The sequence below is a fragment of the Triturus cristatus genome, chromosome 2_2 (assembly GCF_964204655.1).
Source record: "Triturus cristatus chromosome 2_2, aTriCri1.1, whole genome shotgun sequence".
NCBI classification, from domain to species: domain Eukaryota; kingdom Metazoa; phylum Chordata; class Amphibia; order Caudata; family Salamandridae; genus Triturus; species Triturus cristatus.
Window position 1 is genome coordinate 1,269,492,415 of NC_140582.1, and position 15,142 is coordinate 1,269,507,556.

At 48.6% G+C, this 15,142-nt stretch overlaps 1 protein-coding gene across 1 annotated transcript in view; it reads left to right on the plus strand.

Annotated features, from left to right (window-relative positions):
- The window catches only part of LOC146863570 (uncharacterized), a 55,069-nt gene that overhangs the window by 21,364 nt on the left and 18,563 nt on the right, over positions 1 to 15,142 (plus strand). Inside the window, exons 2-3 of the mRNA XM_085643190.1 lie at positions 6,882 to 7,153; positions 8,680 to 9,627. Coding sequence (XP_085499316.1) covers positions 7,081 to 7,153; positions 8,680 to 9,627 — 1,021 coding nt within the window. The 5' untranslated portion in view covers positions 6,882 to 7,080. The remainder of the gene's footprint in view (positions 1 to 6,881; positions 7,154 to 8,679; positions 9,628 to 15,142) is intronic.

Here is a 15,142-nt window from a genome sequence, read left to right on the forward strand (position 1 = left end):
AATCTTTGTGCAACCCCTGAACCTTTGTCTATACAACTCAGGGGTCAACCCATACCTAGTCATCAATGCTGCCTTCATATGGGGATAAGAATTATAAACATCTGAAAGTAAGTCTAGCAGTGTGTCCCGCCCTCACTAAGGAACCGTCCCCATATCCTCGCTGTGAGAAGTTGGCCTGGCATATGCTGGTCACTAGTTCTAGTGGCCACCTTGCACCAGTCCAATTCGACTCTTGGTAGATAGGTTTAAAGACAACCTTTTTAAAGAAAGCTATCCTAGTGGTAGCTGTGGAGAGCAGCCTTCAGGCTAATTCTCTGAGGAATGTAAAGCAGCTTGTTTTACCTTATAATCTCTTGAATTACCAAATGAAAAGACACCACACAGGTACATATATCAAATATATATCTATTTATTACTAAATATACTCTACTAATCTCTTTATGAGATTAGAGCCAGGTAAACATTCAAAAGATCAACATTTCTCAATAAATTAAGCACAAAGATGGCTGTAGCCCTAGGGGCGTACCTGACCATATACTAAAAAAATGGTATCACAAACTCGACTTGCAATATGAAGAGGCCTAGGGCCTTGGGAATCGCTGGGGCTTCACTGCTGCAGTGTTTACAGGTAAGTAATCAGCCCACAGGAGGCGCGTGCAGTGTCTAAACACGCATGCGGGTTTCTCATTGGTTTCAATGCAAAATGTCGCGGTTTGTTATTTACAGTTCTAGGGCACTTCGGAGTGGACAACAAGCAAACAACTTACAGGGTAAGTACTTCGATAGCCAATGCACACTTGGGCACCGTAATGCCAGAGTTACCTCACCCAGGGAAACCGGGTGCACAGGTGTCCTTTGGTGTCGGGTCGCGATGCTGCTTTCAATGGGAATCGAGATGTTCTTGCTGCTTGTGTCATCGAGAGAGGTGTCCGTTCGGATCCAACGATGGATTGGAGTTGCAGGAGACCTAGAAATTGAGGGGACAGAGTTCAGAGTCACTTGCCAGTGACCGGTGGCCAGCAGGATAGATGACCACAGCTGTCGAGTCGTTTCAGGTCGCTGATGTCGTTTTGTCTTTTCGCTCACGAGGTCCAGGAGAGATCGATGAAGACCAGCAGCTGGGCTCAGAGGGTCCCACAATGTCTGCAGCTGTTGGCGGCGTCGGCACTCGAATCGGAGTCAACAAACCTTGGCAACTGCAAGTCTTGTGTGGATGGAAGATTGTCGATGGATCAGACCAGCAAGGTCCGATGGACTTACCCAGCGAAGGTAAGTGAGGGCAGGCCCAGTGTAACCAGACGAGCCCTTGAAGTAGATGTGGAGGTCTTCTGGGAGGCTGCTAGCCTACGGGCAAGCAACTGCGAAGACGCCTTTGCAGGGAAACTTCACAAACAGCCCACGGTCAATTGGGACGAGGTAGGCCACTAATCTTTGGTTCCAAATCTGCTAGGGACTTGGACATTAAGTGGTCTAAAGCACAAGTTTGTAGTTTGTCGTTCAGGGCTTGCACTCGAAATCAGTGCACAGTTCCCTGGTATCGCAGTTCCTCGTCACCCGTGGGGTCCAGATGCCACAGCTTCGCTGGGGACTCAAAATGGCCGACGAGAGGTCAGGAAGTCTGCTGCAGGGGACGCAGGGACTTCGGGCTCCAGCGGGAGCGGTAAAGTTTGCAACCGTTGTTCAGTCCTTTAGGTGCCTGCCAAGCAGGGGAGTCACTCCTTGACTCCAAGGGAGATCCTTCAGTAGAAAGTCGAAGGGCCAGGATTCTTCTTCTTAGAGCGTTGTCCAGGTGTAATCTGAATTGCATTGGCAATGTTAGGTATCTTATACTGATTAGATGGGAGGGACTAGCTCTATGGCCACTCCTCTAGGAGGGCCAGGGTAGTGGGTGGTTACACCCACTTCCCTTTGTCCAGTTTCGTGCCAGGACAGGGGCAGGATGCCCCTGAACCGGTTTGAGCTGGCATATGCACAGAGGAGCCTACTGCTCCCCCAGTGCAGGACTTCAAAGGCACTCTAAGAGTGCACCCACCCAGCTCCAATACACTAAATCCTGTCTGGGAGGTTGTGACACCTCCCTGTGACAAGAAACCCTTTGTTGAGCTCCCTCCACTGCGAGTTTCGGTCAGCAGCAGGAGGGCAGCCCGGTGTCTGTGCTGGTGGCATCCATTTTGTGATGCCAGGGCTTTAGAAGATTTCTACCGTTTAGTACGGTGGGTACATGTCATCCCCTCTAGAAGGGTGGGATCATACTCCCACACCAGTGGCTGGTGTGGGGGTATGATTCCAAGATGTTTGACACCAAACACGACATGTTTTGATGCAGTCATTCCAAAGTTAGCATTAACCGGGAGGTTATAATGCACTTAAGAGTATATGGTTTAACCGCATCCACAAACAGCAGCAGAGAATAGACTCTGCCAGCTGCAGAGGGGTCCTGCTCAGGAAGAAGCACCCCCTCACATAGTAAACCACGCACCCTGCCCTTGGGATTGATAGGGCCTACCATAGGGGTGACTGATAGGTTTATATGTGTGTGTGTATGGTGAGATATAGGAACCTATACCTGAGTGAGGAGTGCTAACACTACCTCACACAGGCTGCAGTAGCAGGCCTGTGGTGTCAGATTGAGAATGCTTCCCAGGGGTGGCATAATACATGCTGCAGCCCCTGGTAGGCCTGTGAAGTACCAATGCCCTAGGTACCTAAGGTACCATATAATAGGGGCTCACAAGGTACCACAGTATCCAATCACTAGTGCATCTAATATGCACACCAAGTCGTTTAGAGAGATCAGTGAGACTGGGGCCCTGATTAGCAGGGACCCAGCCAGACTATAGCCAGAAACCAGTGTATACATCAGAAAAAAAGTGGGGGCAACACAAGTGCAGATCCTACTCTCCTACACCCGCTCCCCAACCTTTCTCAGGGACCCGGTGGGAAGACATGGCTACCTCATAGGCCTTGAACCACTGCTCTATGTCATCATTCTTAAAACATTCCTTTACCACATCCTTGGGCATGTACACTCTTGATTCTGCCTGCACTGACGGTGTGCTGCCACCAGAGGGAGTAGACTCTAAACTTTTGGCTTTCAGATCTAATTCCCTCAACTTCATTTCATGCTCCATTTGGATTCTTCTCTCTTCCAGAGCCAGCTTTTTACTTTCTAGCTCCAGTTGCCCATTCAATTTAAGTTTTGCCATCATCATTTCATGCATCCTGGTTTCTTTTCTGTCTGCCAACTCTCCTGGCGACAGGCCTCTTACAAAACTCTGGACGCTTTCTGCTGGTTCAACAACTACCACATCTCCAGGTGCCCTTGACTCAATCCAGGCCCTCAGCGCCTTGAGTAGATCTGCCTTGAGCTTACATCCAACAATGGGGACTTTGAACTTTTTACAGAAGCCCTTCAGCTGGGCCTTGGTGTTGCTCTCTAGTCTCTCCTCTTCCCATTCAACATCCTCAATTTCAGATATGACAGATGCTGCTCTCTCCACAATGACTGAATCAGGCATGGTTTCTTCCAACAATGGCGATTTCCAGCAAAACGAAAATTAAAAAAGTATGTGGCTATGTTATGGGTCTGAACTCACTATGTGGCGTTTCAACAAACTGCTGTACATAAATCACAAATGCAAATTCAGAATCCTCACCGCTGACCACCAATGTTAGAATCCGGGTTCTCTGGTTGACACAGGTAGGGACTTGTGTCAAGGAGGGATCCCTTCTTCCAGTCAGGGTAAGGGGTTGCACTCTAATAATAACCCCTGCTCACCCTCTAGGTAGCTTGGCGCGAACAGACAAGGCGTTATCTTAGGCGTAATGGTTAAGCATTTGGGACCACATACAACAATTCAATGATACCCCCACAAAAGGACTCCACACTGGGTTTATCAATCATAAGTATTTTATGTTTAAGCAGACTTAGCACAAGACCCAATAACGTTAAAACGGGCCCACAATACTTTGCAACAAATAGTTCTTGAGTTCAAGCGTAATTCAGGAGTTCTGTGCGCTTCGTGTGCGTCGGGCGGTTCGTGTGACTGTAAGAGGCTCATGAGCCGGGCTCACAAGCGTTTGCAGACGCTCCGGGCGATGCGTACACCTTTCGGTGCGAAGGGAGCACAGTACCTTTATCTTTCAGGAGTTTGTCACGGACGGTGCAGTGAATTTCCAGCACGGATGTACGGCGCGATGTCCTTTCAATTGCGGTGAGAGCTACGGCTCGAAAGGGGCCTCAGTCGCGTTGCTCAGGGGGACAATGCAGGTGTAGGGTGCGTTGGCTCTTTGTTGCGGCGTTCGAGCCGTACCTTGAGAGCGGCGCCCTTGTTCTCAGCGCGATGCGAAGCAGGCAGTATTCCCGGGGGGAGCCGCGTGCCAACCACTCGATGCACCACAGCCTGCCCTCAGCAAGGGTAGGGGGGCACGCACAAGGGGTACGATACAGAGAGGGGCAAACAACAAGGGTCACGAAGTCCTTCCCTTGCGTTGCGAGCTACGGCTCGAGGGGCCTTAGTCGCGTTGCTCGGGCCGGGCAGGGGGCACAGGCTTGCCCAAGTACATGCCAAATTGAGAGGTGCACACTTTTCTCGGCGTCAGCTTCATGGGGAGAACAGCGGTTCTCAAGGGGGGTGAAGTCCACTGGTCCTGGGACTTCGTTCAGGGGGCAAGCTCAGCACAAGCCCTTGGAGACCTCAAACAGCACAAGTTGAAGCAAAGTTTCTTAGCAATCTTTCTCCTCTCCTTCAGCAGCAAGGCAACCACTGCAGGCCAATCCCCCAGGTCAGGGACAGTACTCCTCCTACAGCTTTCCCGGTTCCTTCCCCTCAGGCAGAGATTCGTCTTGTAGAAGGATCTAATTTCTTAGGAGCAGGGCTCCTACATTTATACTACATTTCTTTTGTTCTCCCCGGCTAGGAGGCCCTTGCCTAGTTTAGTCCAGTTCTGGAGCACTTTGTTGACGCGATGCAGGCTCTTCATTCAGGGTGCAGGGCAGAGTCATCAGACGCTACACAGGGGGCGGAGTCGGCATTGTGGTGACAGAGCACAGTCCTATTCAGAGCCCAGGTGTACTCCTCCCACCCACCTACCTGTCAATCGTCCTATTCACCACCAGGCTACCTAGCCCTGCCCATCTGGGTTTCCCCAGCCCTGTCACTCACGCAAGCCAGACAGTAGATACACATCACACAGAGGCGGGATGACATGGTTAGGCAAGCAAAGGCCATCCTTCTAAAAGTGGCGTTTGCGAACACAGAACATTAAAATAAACCTTGCTAACAGATGTACTTTATTATTCTGAGTTCAGGCATACTAAACTCGATTTTCTACCATGTTCCCATGGCCTGTTAGGATCATAGGATGTAACAATCTTAACAGCCCATTTTGGCCTATGAGAACAGGGTAGCCTTACAATAGTGAAAAACGAAAATGGCTGTAATTCACTATTAGGACATGCCACACGCATTAGGGCTTGTCCTACCTTAGGCTTACAACGCACCCTGCCCTTGGTCCTGCCATAGGGGTGACTAACATGAAGTTAAGGGAAGGTTTAGGGACTGGCAAGTGTGTGCACTTGCCCAGTCAGCATGTCAGTACCAGACTGCACGCAGGTTCTGCAGTGGCAGACCTACACATTTTACCAGGCCGCTTCTGTGGGTGGCACATCCAGTGCTGCAAGCCCACCAGCGGCATTTGTATTTACACGCCCTGGCACTCCTGGTGCACCTTAATGGGGTCTGATAGTAAACCAAATAAGCCAATTATGGAATCCAACCAACATATACATTTTACATAGGGAGCACTTGCACTGTGGCACTAGTTGGCAGTGGCACAGTGCTCTGAGCGGCCAACACCATAAAAACACATGAGGCACAGCGACAAAAAGTGGAAGGGAGACTCACGCAAGGTGCCAGGTCTAACACTCCTTCCACAGCATAGCAAGCTCTATGGGAAACCAGGGGAGCAGGTGAGTGTGCAGTCCACTGCCTTCCTAATTGTGCATGTTGTCTATGGTAACGCTCTGTACCTGGGCCTGTCACAGAAGCTGATGAGGAAACTGCAAGTCGTGCAAAACGACGCTGCCAGACTGGTTTTCTCTCTTCCCAGAAGTGCACATGCATCCACCCTCCTTCGTAAACTGCATTGGCTTCCAGTGAAGCTCAGGGTCCATTTCAAAGGCCTCTGCATGGCCCATAAAGCACTCTTTGGCAATGCCCCGGAATATGTTAAACAGCGCCTGAGGAAGTATGTTCCCGCTAGGCCCCTACGTTCTGGGGCTGTCCCAAATCTGGTTCAACCCAGATTCAAATTAAAAACTAAAGGCGGTAGTGCTCTCTCAGTGCTCATTCCTCAACTCTGGAATGACCTTCCCTCTAGCCTGAAGGAGGAATTCAACCTTCTCTCCTTCAGGAAAAAACTGAAGACATTTTTGTTTGGCACAGTAACACCTTCTGGCTAATTGGAGTGGGCATATGGTTGGGGAGGCGGTACGATGTTGGTGGTTGCCTGTTTAGCGCTTAGAGACCAGTGGTGATAAGCGCTCTATAAGAACCATATAACATAACATAACATAACATAACTAGCAGTACTAGCAGTGTGTACACCAGTGGCAAGCATTCTCACTGACTACTTTCATCCCCCAAAGTGTGTAGGGACATGTAATGAACAGGTGTTCTGCTGCTAATGAGCATTTTTGCAAGCTTAAACTACCCAGGCATTGTTAACATGTCGGACATACAGGTGATTTGTCCTTCCCCGTGGATGCACTACCTGTGTAACTCATTTCCCTTTGTGATGATGACATGTATATCCAAATGTGTGCAGCACAAATCTGGGGCATGTGTGTTAATGTACTTTTAACTTTGTCATCCTCACAGGTTGATGCCCACCAGAAGCAGGAAATATGGCTGACCATCGCCCGGGCTGTTTGTTCGGTGTGGGTCTACAAGCGCCGGATCCGCAACTGCCAGAAGAGGTGGCAGGACCTTCGGGGCTGGACTCGGAGGATAGCTAAAGTCCAGCTGAAGCTGTCACCTCCGCGCAGGAGGGGCGGACTCTGGACCCTGACCCCCCCACATGCTCCAGATACTGGCGGTGGTCTTCCCGGACCTGGATAGGCAGCTGAAGGCCAGACAGCAGCAGGAAGGGGGTAAGTCCATGCCTAATCTGTGTACTATGTCTGACATGCTAATTGCAGTCTTTTGGCCTGGTCACACTTCCACATTACGTAGGTCTTGTAGTCCAATACTCAGGTCCCTCAATAGTGTGATGCACCCTCCTCATCTGTTCCACAGGTGTGGCCCCTACAGTCTGTTGCTTGTGTCACTAGGGCACTGTGTCCCTGCAGTCAGCTATGCTTCATCTACCGGACAGCATCTGTACCCGTGACTCTGTTGTGTGTTTCATGCGTGGGTCAATTGTTTGCCCAATGCCTGAGATCTGACATGTGATCTGTGTGTGCCCAAGAGATGTGTTCCAGTTGCTGGTCTGACTCGCCACATGTGGCTGGGGTATTACAAACAAACCCATGCAGCAGGGGACTCCAATTTGTGGGCCTCAGGAGTATGTATATAAAGTATGTCACACTCGCTTAGGCACCTGACTACTGTCCAGGGCCAAACACTGTTTCACGTAGACCTGGCCAGTCATGCCTCCTCAAGGGCATTTAGAAACACTCTGTAATCCCACTCCAGTGTGTCAACTTACAGGTTGTGCTTAGTGACATGTGCCCTCAGGTGTCTGCCTCTGTGTCATTAGGGTGTGGCTTGTTGTTACGTACAACTGGGGTGTCCATGATTCAGAGGGTCAGCAGGACATCTGAGATGTGACTGTGAGAGACAAGACCTGTGTGACATATAGGTGTGTGATCATCTGACAGCGCACAATGGTGTATGCAACTGTGTCCTTCATGCAGCTGGGTTACATGCATGGCAGACTGTGATGTATTAATGTACAGGGAGTTCTGTTTGCAGAGACTCATATGTCTGATTTGCATGATGTGGGGTCTTCTGGGTAATGTATATGTTGTTTGCAGGGGATGGGCAAGTGCGCCGGTCATCTGCAGAGTTAGCTTTACCCCTGAGCTAGGATTATGACACAGTGCATACTGTTGTTGTCTGAATGCCCTGCTCCTGTGACAGGAGACAGTGTTGATTGACTTTCTAGGCATGCCAGTGACATGGCATTTAATTTGCTATGATCCTGCATTGTGTTAAAGTATGCACCATGCAACCCATTGTGGCATTGCCCATCAGGACATGAGAACATCATAGTGTGTGTTGCTGGCATGCATCACAAACATGTGAAATGAGTCTCTGCCCATCCCTTCATCCGGACACCTGTACTGAGTCAGTAGCAAGAGATGTGCTGTGTGTATAGTGACATACTCCTACATGTTCACTTGCATGTACAACTAATGTGTGGGTGGTGCATGTCGGCACATTGGGGTATTAGCATCAAACATGCAACAGACATATGTTTGCAAGTCAAGGAGGGATATGTGTCCCATGGTTGATGTTGAGAATGACAATTGGCTTATTCTAAACAGTGTTGGCACTTTGAGTTGTGTTCAGCTGATGATGCCAGGGCTTGCCCTGTGATGTGATGTTCTCACTGTGGTGTGTGCAGTCGGTGCAGGTGACTGATGTTGTTCTCTTACCTCCTATTCCTATCCAGATACATTCATGGCCACAGGAGGGGACAGCTCAACGGACCAGGAGGAGCCACAGAGCCTGACAGGGACAAAGGGAGAGGAGTCCGGGGGACCCAGTGGCACGGAGGGCGAGTGGAGCCACACAGAGGAATCGTCAGCACCATCACCCCCAGCTGAGGGCCACAGCATCTCTGCGGATGACTCCCTTGTGGAGGCGGGTGTCAGCAGCCACCAAACCCCAGCTAGTGAGGCTGTCCCCACCACCGCCACCGCCACCACCATCACCACCCTCCCATCGGCTCCCATCCCAGAGGTCCCTGTAGGCTCCCATGTTCGTGAGCATGACTCCTTTGTGCCAGGCACCGCACCCCCTGCCCCTGTGTCCCCTGTTGCCCTGAGTGAGGAGTCTGTGGACTTACTGAGACAGATCCATGTAGGGCAGACATCGATGCTGAAGGTCCTCCATGCACACACAAGTCTGTTGAAACTACTGGTGTTGTTCCTGGAGGGCATTTCTTCTGGCATGTCTGCCCTACAGAGGACCAATCAGTCCATGGCCTCCTCCCTGACGACAGAAGTGTCCCTCCTCCAACAGTCCCGCACCCCTCCCACCCCTGCACCACCCATGATTCCTAGCAGCCTACCTGTCCAAAGCACACAAACACCTGCACATTCTCACAGAGCCACAGACACAGGCAGCACACAAACACCCAAACCAAGGTCTAGACATGCACACGAGCAAGTGCAGGGGACTGATACCACACTCACAGGGGCTGGTTTGCAGACACACACACAGTCATCCACAACCACTCCGCAGTCCTCCAAAACCTCTCCCTCCCAGCCCCCTTCCCTTGCCTCACCTGCAACCCGATCTCCCCAGAAGCTCTTCCTCTGTGACCTTGGCCTCTTCCCCACCAACCCAGCAGATCCTGATTACAAGGGGAAGAGGAAGTCCCCACACACAGAGGGGAGTGCCCCTCACACCCGGACACCCTCCCCCAGGCGCAGTCAGACTGAGACCCCCACCCGCAAGTCCCCCCGGAGCCGGAAGAGCAAGACCCCCCCGCCACCACGCAGCTCCAAGGCAAAGTCTCCATCCTCCATCCCCCAGGCCACCACTCCAGAGGGTCCCCCGCCACTCCCTGCCCCGGGTTCCCCCACCCACAGATACACCATCCCCAAAATGCAAAGGCCCTCCCCACTACCACTTGCTCCTCCACACCTGGTCAGACGGTTAGTGCCACTGATGTGGGGACCGTGTCCCCCGCCCCTGTCCTGCCCACCCCACCTGCACCCCATTCGGTTCACATGGATGTAGGCACTTCAGTGGAGTCCACGACCACCCCGTCTGACTTGGGCACTGCAGTGGGGACCCAATCCACTCCATCTGACCTGCCCACTGGAGTTGTGCCGGCACCCACCCCATCTGACTTGTGCCCCACAGTTGTGACTGCACCCACCACTTCAGTCAGCTCCACTGCAGTTGCAAGTGTCTCGCCTGCATCCACCACCTCCTCACTGCCTCCTTCTGCTGCGCCTCATCCTATCCCTGCGGTGCCTGGCCTGCCCCCATGTCTGCCCCTCCGAGGGGATGACCCCGGTCCTTAGCAGTGCAGGCAAGCAAAGTGTGACAGTTGTCACTCTAGTTCACTCCTTGGCATTTGGACATGGTCTGGCCATTGGCCTTTTGTTTGAACGGACGTTTCAATTTTCATCTGCTGAATAAAGCTTTTTTCTTTATCCTTGTGCACTTTATTTAACTGTACATTAGGTTGATGATGTTTAGCATGACCTTGAACCTGTAATGCTTGGTTTCCAATATTGAATACTGATCTGTTGATGTGAGGTACTCCATGTGGTCCGTGAGATATGTATCCTATTCTGGTGGGTATCCATGTCATCCTTTGCAGCTACCTGGGTGTGTCATGATCAACTATTTGTGGACATCTCTGTGAACATTTCATTTGCATGGTCACATCTCTGGCTTGCACACATGCACATATGATGTGCCTCCCATTGTCCAATTTGTCAATTTCACAGACTTTTTGCGCATCAACACTGGACCTACAGGTGTGGGCATCATTGGTATAGGAGTAACTGGGTCCTCTGTGCAACTTGCTCTACATATGTTTTGGGTATGTGCAGATGACTTAGGGGAGACTCACGTACCCAGGCTGTTGTGACCAGAGCCTTCATTGTGTGGTAACTGATGGCTGACTGACCAAGTGTTCTGCTGACATGAGTGAGACGTGCTGTGAATATGTTTGGCACAGTTGGGCTCCCACAGGAGTTGGGTCCCCTCAAGTAAGTGTGTTGTCCCGTGACATAGCCTGGGCCCATGGTGTGTGTTGTATGAGCATGTGTGTGTGTCCACATCCCTTTTCATACACAGGCAGTGTTACCTTGATATGTTCCTGTTGTTGATGCTTGCTGAGTGGTACTGGGTTCATCCCACTACTTTGCCATGGGCTACCAGATGTGTGGGTGCATGACACACTACTGTTAATTGGTGTATCATCATTGGGATTTGTTAGTTCTGAGTGGTGATGATGTTGTCAGACACAGATGGGACACAGTCAGGGATCCCCAAGGCACTTGTTTATTTGCAATGTCATGTAGTTGTCCCTAGGTGGTACCTTTCAGTGATTGAGACATGTGTATGTGTGTGTGACTGCTCCCACTTGTCGGGTTCAGGGCTGCAATGTTGGCAGGTGTCAGCATGTGTGCCTTGTGGTTCTCCTTGGCTTCTGCATTGTCCTGGGACTGTGGCAGGTATTCTGAAGGTTACGTGAGCTTTGACATCATGGCCATGTACCGCATACTGTGCAGTATGTATGTTATTCCCCAGGGTTGTAAACTGTCCTTGTGCGATGAGTCTGTGCACCTTAGTTCCTCCCAACATTCCTGTGTTTGTCATGGGTGCATGTGCAATGTCACCTGTCCATGTGGGCTACACAGATGCACATTGTTGCAGTTCAGGGTGTGTGGTGTTGAGGGTGGACTGATGTAAATGTTTGTATGGATGGTCCACTAGCTCCCGTTTGTCCATGGATGTGGGGCCCTGCTGAGTGATTTGTGTTTGTGTATGTGTGATGTACGTTTGTGGAACAGGACACAAGTCTGGGTTTCCCAGTTTGTACGACATCTGCCTTTGTCATCACAGTGGAGGTGTCATGCATGCTTGTGTCACCCCAATGTCGGGTCACTGGGGGTAGTGCTGTTGTATGTCAGTCTCTTGCTGTGTTAGTTGGTGTTCATTTCAGCTTGTGTCACATGTGTCTGTTGTGCTCCCTCTGATTTCACAATGCCTGATTGCCCATTAAGAGTGTCCCAATGATGGTTTACTTTTGTATGGCACTGTGTCCACATCTGTGTCACTCTGGTTCAACCCCCCTCATGTGTTGTGTAGTTGCCTGGGGATACTGAGACACACACACACACACACATGTTGTGTCAGATGTGCAGTGTGAGGTTGCCTGTTTGTTTTTGTGCATCTGTATCAGTGCATTGTTATTGCTGTTGTGGGCCATTGTATGGATGCTGTTTCTGTGATTTTCCTGCTGTCCCTGTGAGTCATATCACATCATTGTGCACATTCATCCTGGTTGTTGGGTGCCATTGCTGGCATGGAATGGGAGTTTGTGAGCTGACACCTACAGTCTACACAGGTTGTTTTGATTAGTGTGTCTATTTTCAAGATGTGTGTATGCTTTGTGATGGTCACTTCTGCTGTTGTGTCATTGTACACTGTATGCATTGTCAGCCCCCATGGGTGGTGCTTGTCTGCACATGGCCGCAAGTATGTTTTGTTTTCACAGCACTGTTAGCCTCACCACATCTCTGTGTGTATGGGACACAACCACTAGTTTGCCCCAGAAGTGTTTAATGTGTTGGGAGCAGGGATCATACATGCTGTTTGTTATTTGCAGCTTTGACCATGATGACACTTAGCTTTTGGTAACTGTGATGAGGGGGGGTTTAGACCCCATCACCACAATGCTCAACATCTGCTGCAGTTGGAACCCCACACTTCAAATCAAATCAAAGATAGCTTTATTCGATTCCAATATTAAAATCACAAAAGCACAATAAAAATACATACAATAAAAGGCAAAAGTAGAAATCGAAGTACATAACAATTTAAGTACATCATAATCGGGGAATCCAACTCAAAACAGTCTCAGAAATTAATCCATAGAAGATCTACACCGAATTGCAAATTTTTAAATCTTGGATACGGCGTTAATGGTCATTTCATCTTCTAATAGGAGCAACTTTAAATAAGCAGGTCTACACTGCCTTAAGCCCCAGGTCTTAAGAAGGGGAATCAAATATCTCTTTCTCCCCCATATATAAAATTTGCAGAACAAAACACAATGTATTGATGATTGCATGGCAAGATCATCACAAGGACATTTAATTAAACTTAAGGACCAATCGTTACTATCTGGGAAAGTTAACAGCCTATAACAGGTACCAGTTCTCAATCGGGCTAGTAACATTCTGTCATAACTGGAATGCTCAGGAGATAGATAAAGCTGCAGACCAGGACCCTGCATAAGTAAGTGATGTTGAATTACAGATATCTTACTCCTCTCCTCAAGCCATCGTTTGCTCTCCAGAAAGGCAAGGCAACATTTTTTAAAAGCCTTTCTGGAGATCAAGGATAGCGAGCAGGGGTTATCAACATAGGCTGGGTACCCCATATTGGTCATAAATTCCTTTACATATGAGATCCATTGGATGTCTTTCGATCTCTCTAGTTTAAAGCAATCTATCAAAATGGATCTATCAAAAACAGTTGCCTCTGAGGTCCATTTCTTGTGCCATAACAATAATGGACTAATTTTAATTAGATCAGATATGTAAACCAAATCTAGTTCCTTATGGCAAATGTATGTAGAGGTCGAGTTGGGAACCGTTAACAAATAACGCAGGAAAAGATTTTCCTTTACTTGAATTTCCCGGCAATCAGCGGTACCCCAAATACCGGATCCATATAAGGCAGTTGACACACATTTGGACTTATAAATATCCATTAGGATACGGACAGGCCTGCCCCCCCAGTTTATTGGCAAACTGTTTTACTGCACCTAAGGCGCGGGCAAATGCAAGGTTCCTAGTGCTAACCGCTGTTGTCCAGGTGCCTTTTTTATTAAAAACAATCCCCAGAGAGAAAGTACTTGTAAGTCCTATCTTAGACTTTTCAATAAAAATATTACAAGAAAGCTTTTTCTTTGATGAGCAGCACATGGAAAATGTTTTCCCAATATTGATTTTTAGGCCCCTAGAACTCATAAAAAATGAGAAACTAGTTATCGCCTTTTGGAGGCCCGTTTGGGTTCTAGCCATGATGACCGCGTCATCCGCATATCATAAAATGGGAACCGCCATGCCGTCAATTTGAGGATAGTCTAATTCTTGTTTGGTTAAAAATTTCCGCCACTCCATTTATATATAAATTAAAAAGAAAAGGTGCCAGGATACAACCCTGTCGAACACCTTTCATTATTGGGAATTTATTAGTACATTATCCTCTTTTTCCAAAACGTACCTTTGCCCCTGCCCCTCTATATAATTCTTTAATAAAATTAAGAATATTTAAATCAATGCCCAGCCCTGTTAGGGTATCCCATAAGACCTCATGACTCAAACAATCAAAAGCTGAACTAAGATCAACAAAAGTCATAAAAAGATTGCCCTTTTTTGCCACCATATATTTACCAGTTATTATGGCTAAGTTGAGACCTATTTCATCGGTACCCAGACCTGACTTAAAACCATACTGAAACTTAGAGAGAACATCACTATCCTCAGCCCATGTGTGCAATCTATTTAAAATAATTCTACCTGCCACTTTCATCAAAGAATCAAGTAGCGAGATAGGCCTATAACATTTGGAATCATTCCGATCTCCCTTTTTAAAAATAGGCACAACTATCGCTTCCTGCCAAGTCGGTGGAAATCCCCTAATGATGAAACTATTTAACACGTTGGTCAACAATGGGGTCCATAAGGAAATAGTATCCTGATATATGTCTATGGGAACCCCATCGGGCCCAGGGGCTTTGTTTTTTGAGCTTTCAAGTAGAGCTGATTCCACTTCGGAGGCAGAAAAGGAAATCCCCAAAGGAAACAAGACAGAAGGAATAGGCTTGGTAACAGCCTGCTGATTTTGGGAATTACAATCTATGGTGAGCAAAGCATCTTTTTTATAAAGCTCAGTGAAATGATCAACCCAAACTGATTCTTCAATGGCGAGCTCTACCATGTCAGATTTCCTTTCCATGAAGAAAGGAGCATTGACTGCTCTCCAAAAGGCAGTATTATCTCTCAGGGAGCTAGCCTTTACTAGTGTGTTCCACGCATTCTCCTTCAGCTCCGATTTCCGTTTATGTAACGAGATTTTATAAGCTGCTCTAGCAGCTCTAATATCTTGCAGATTTTTAGGTGTTTTTTTTTAAATCTGCTTTAAGTTGGTGTGTG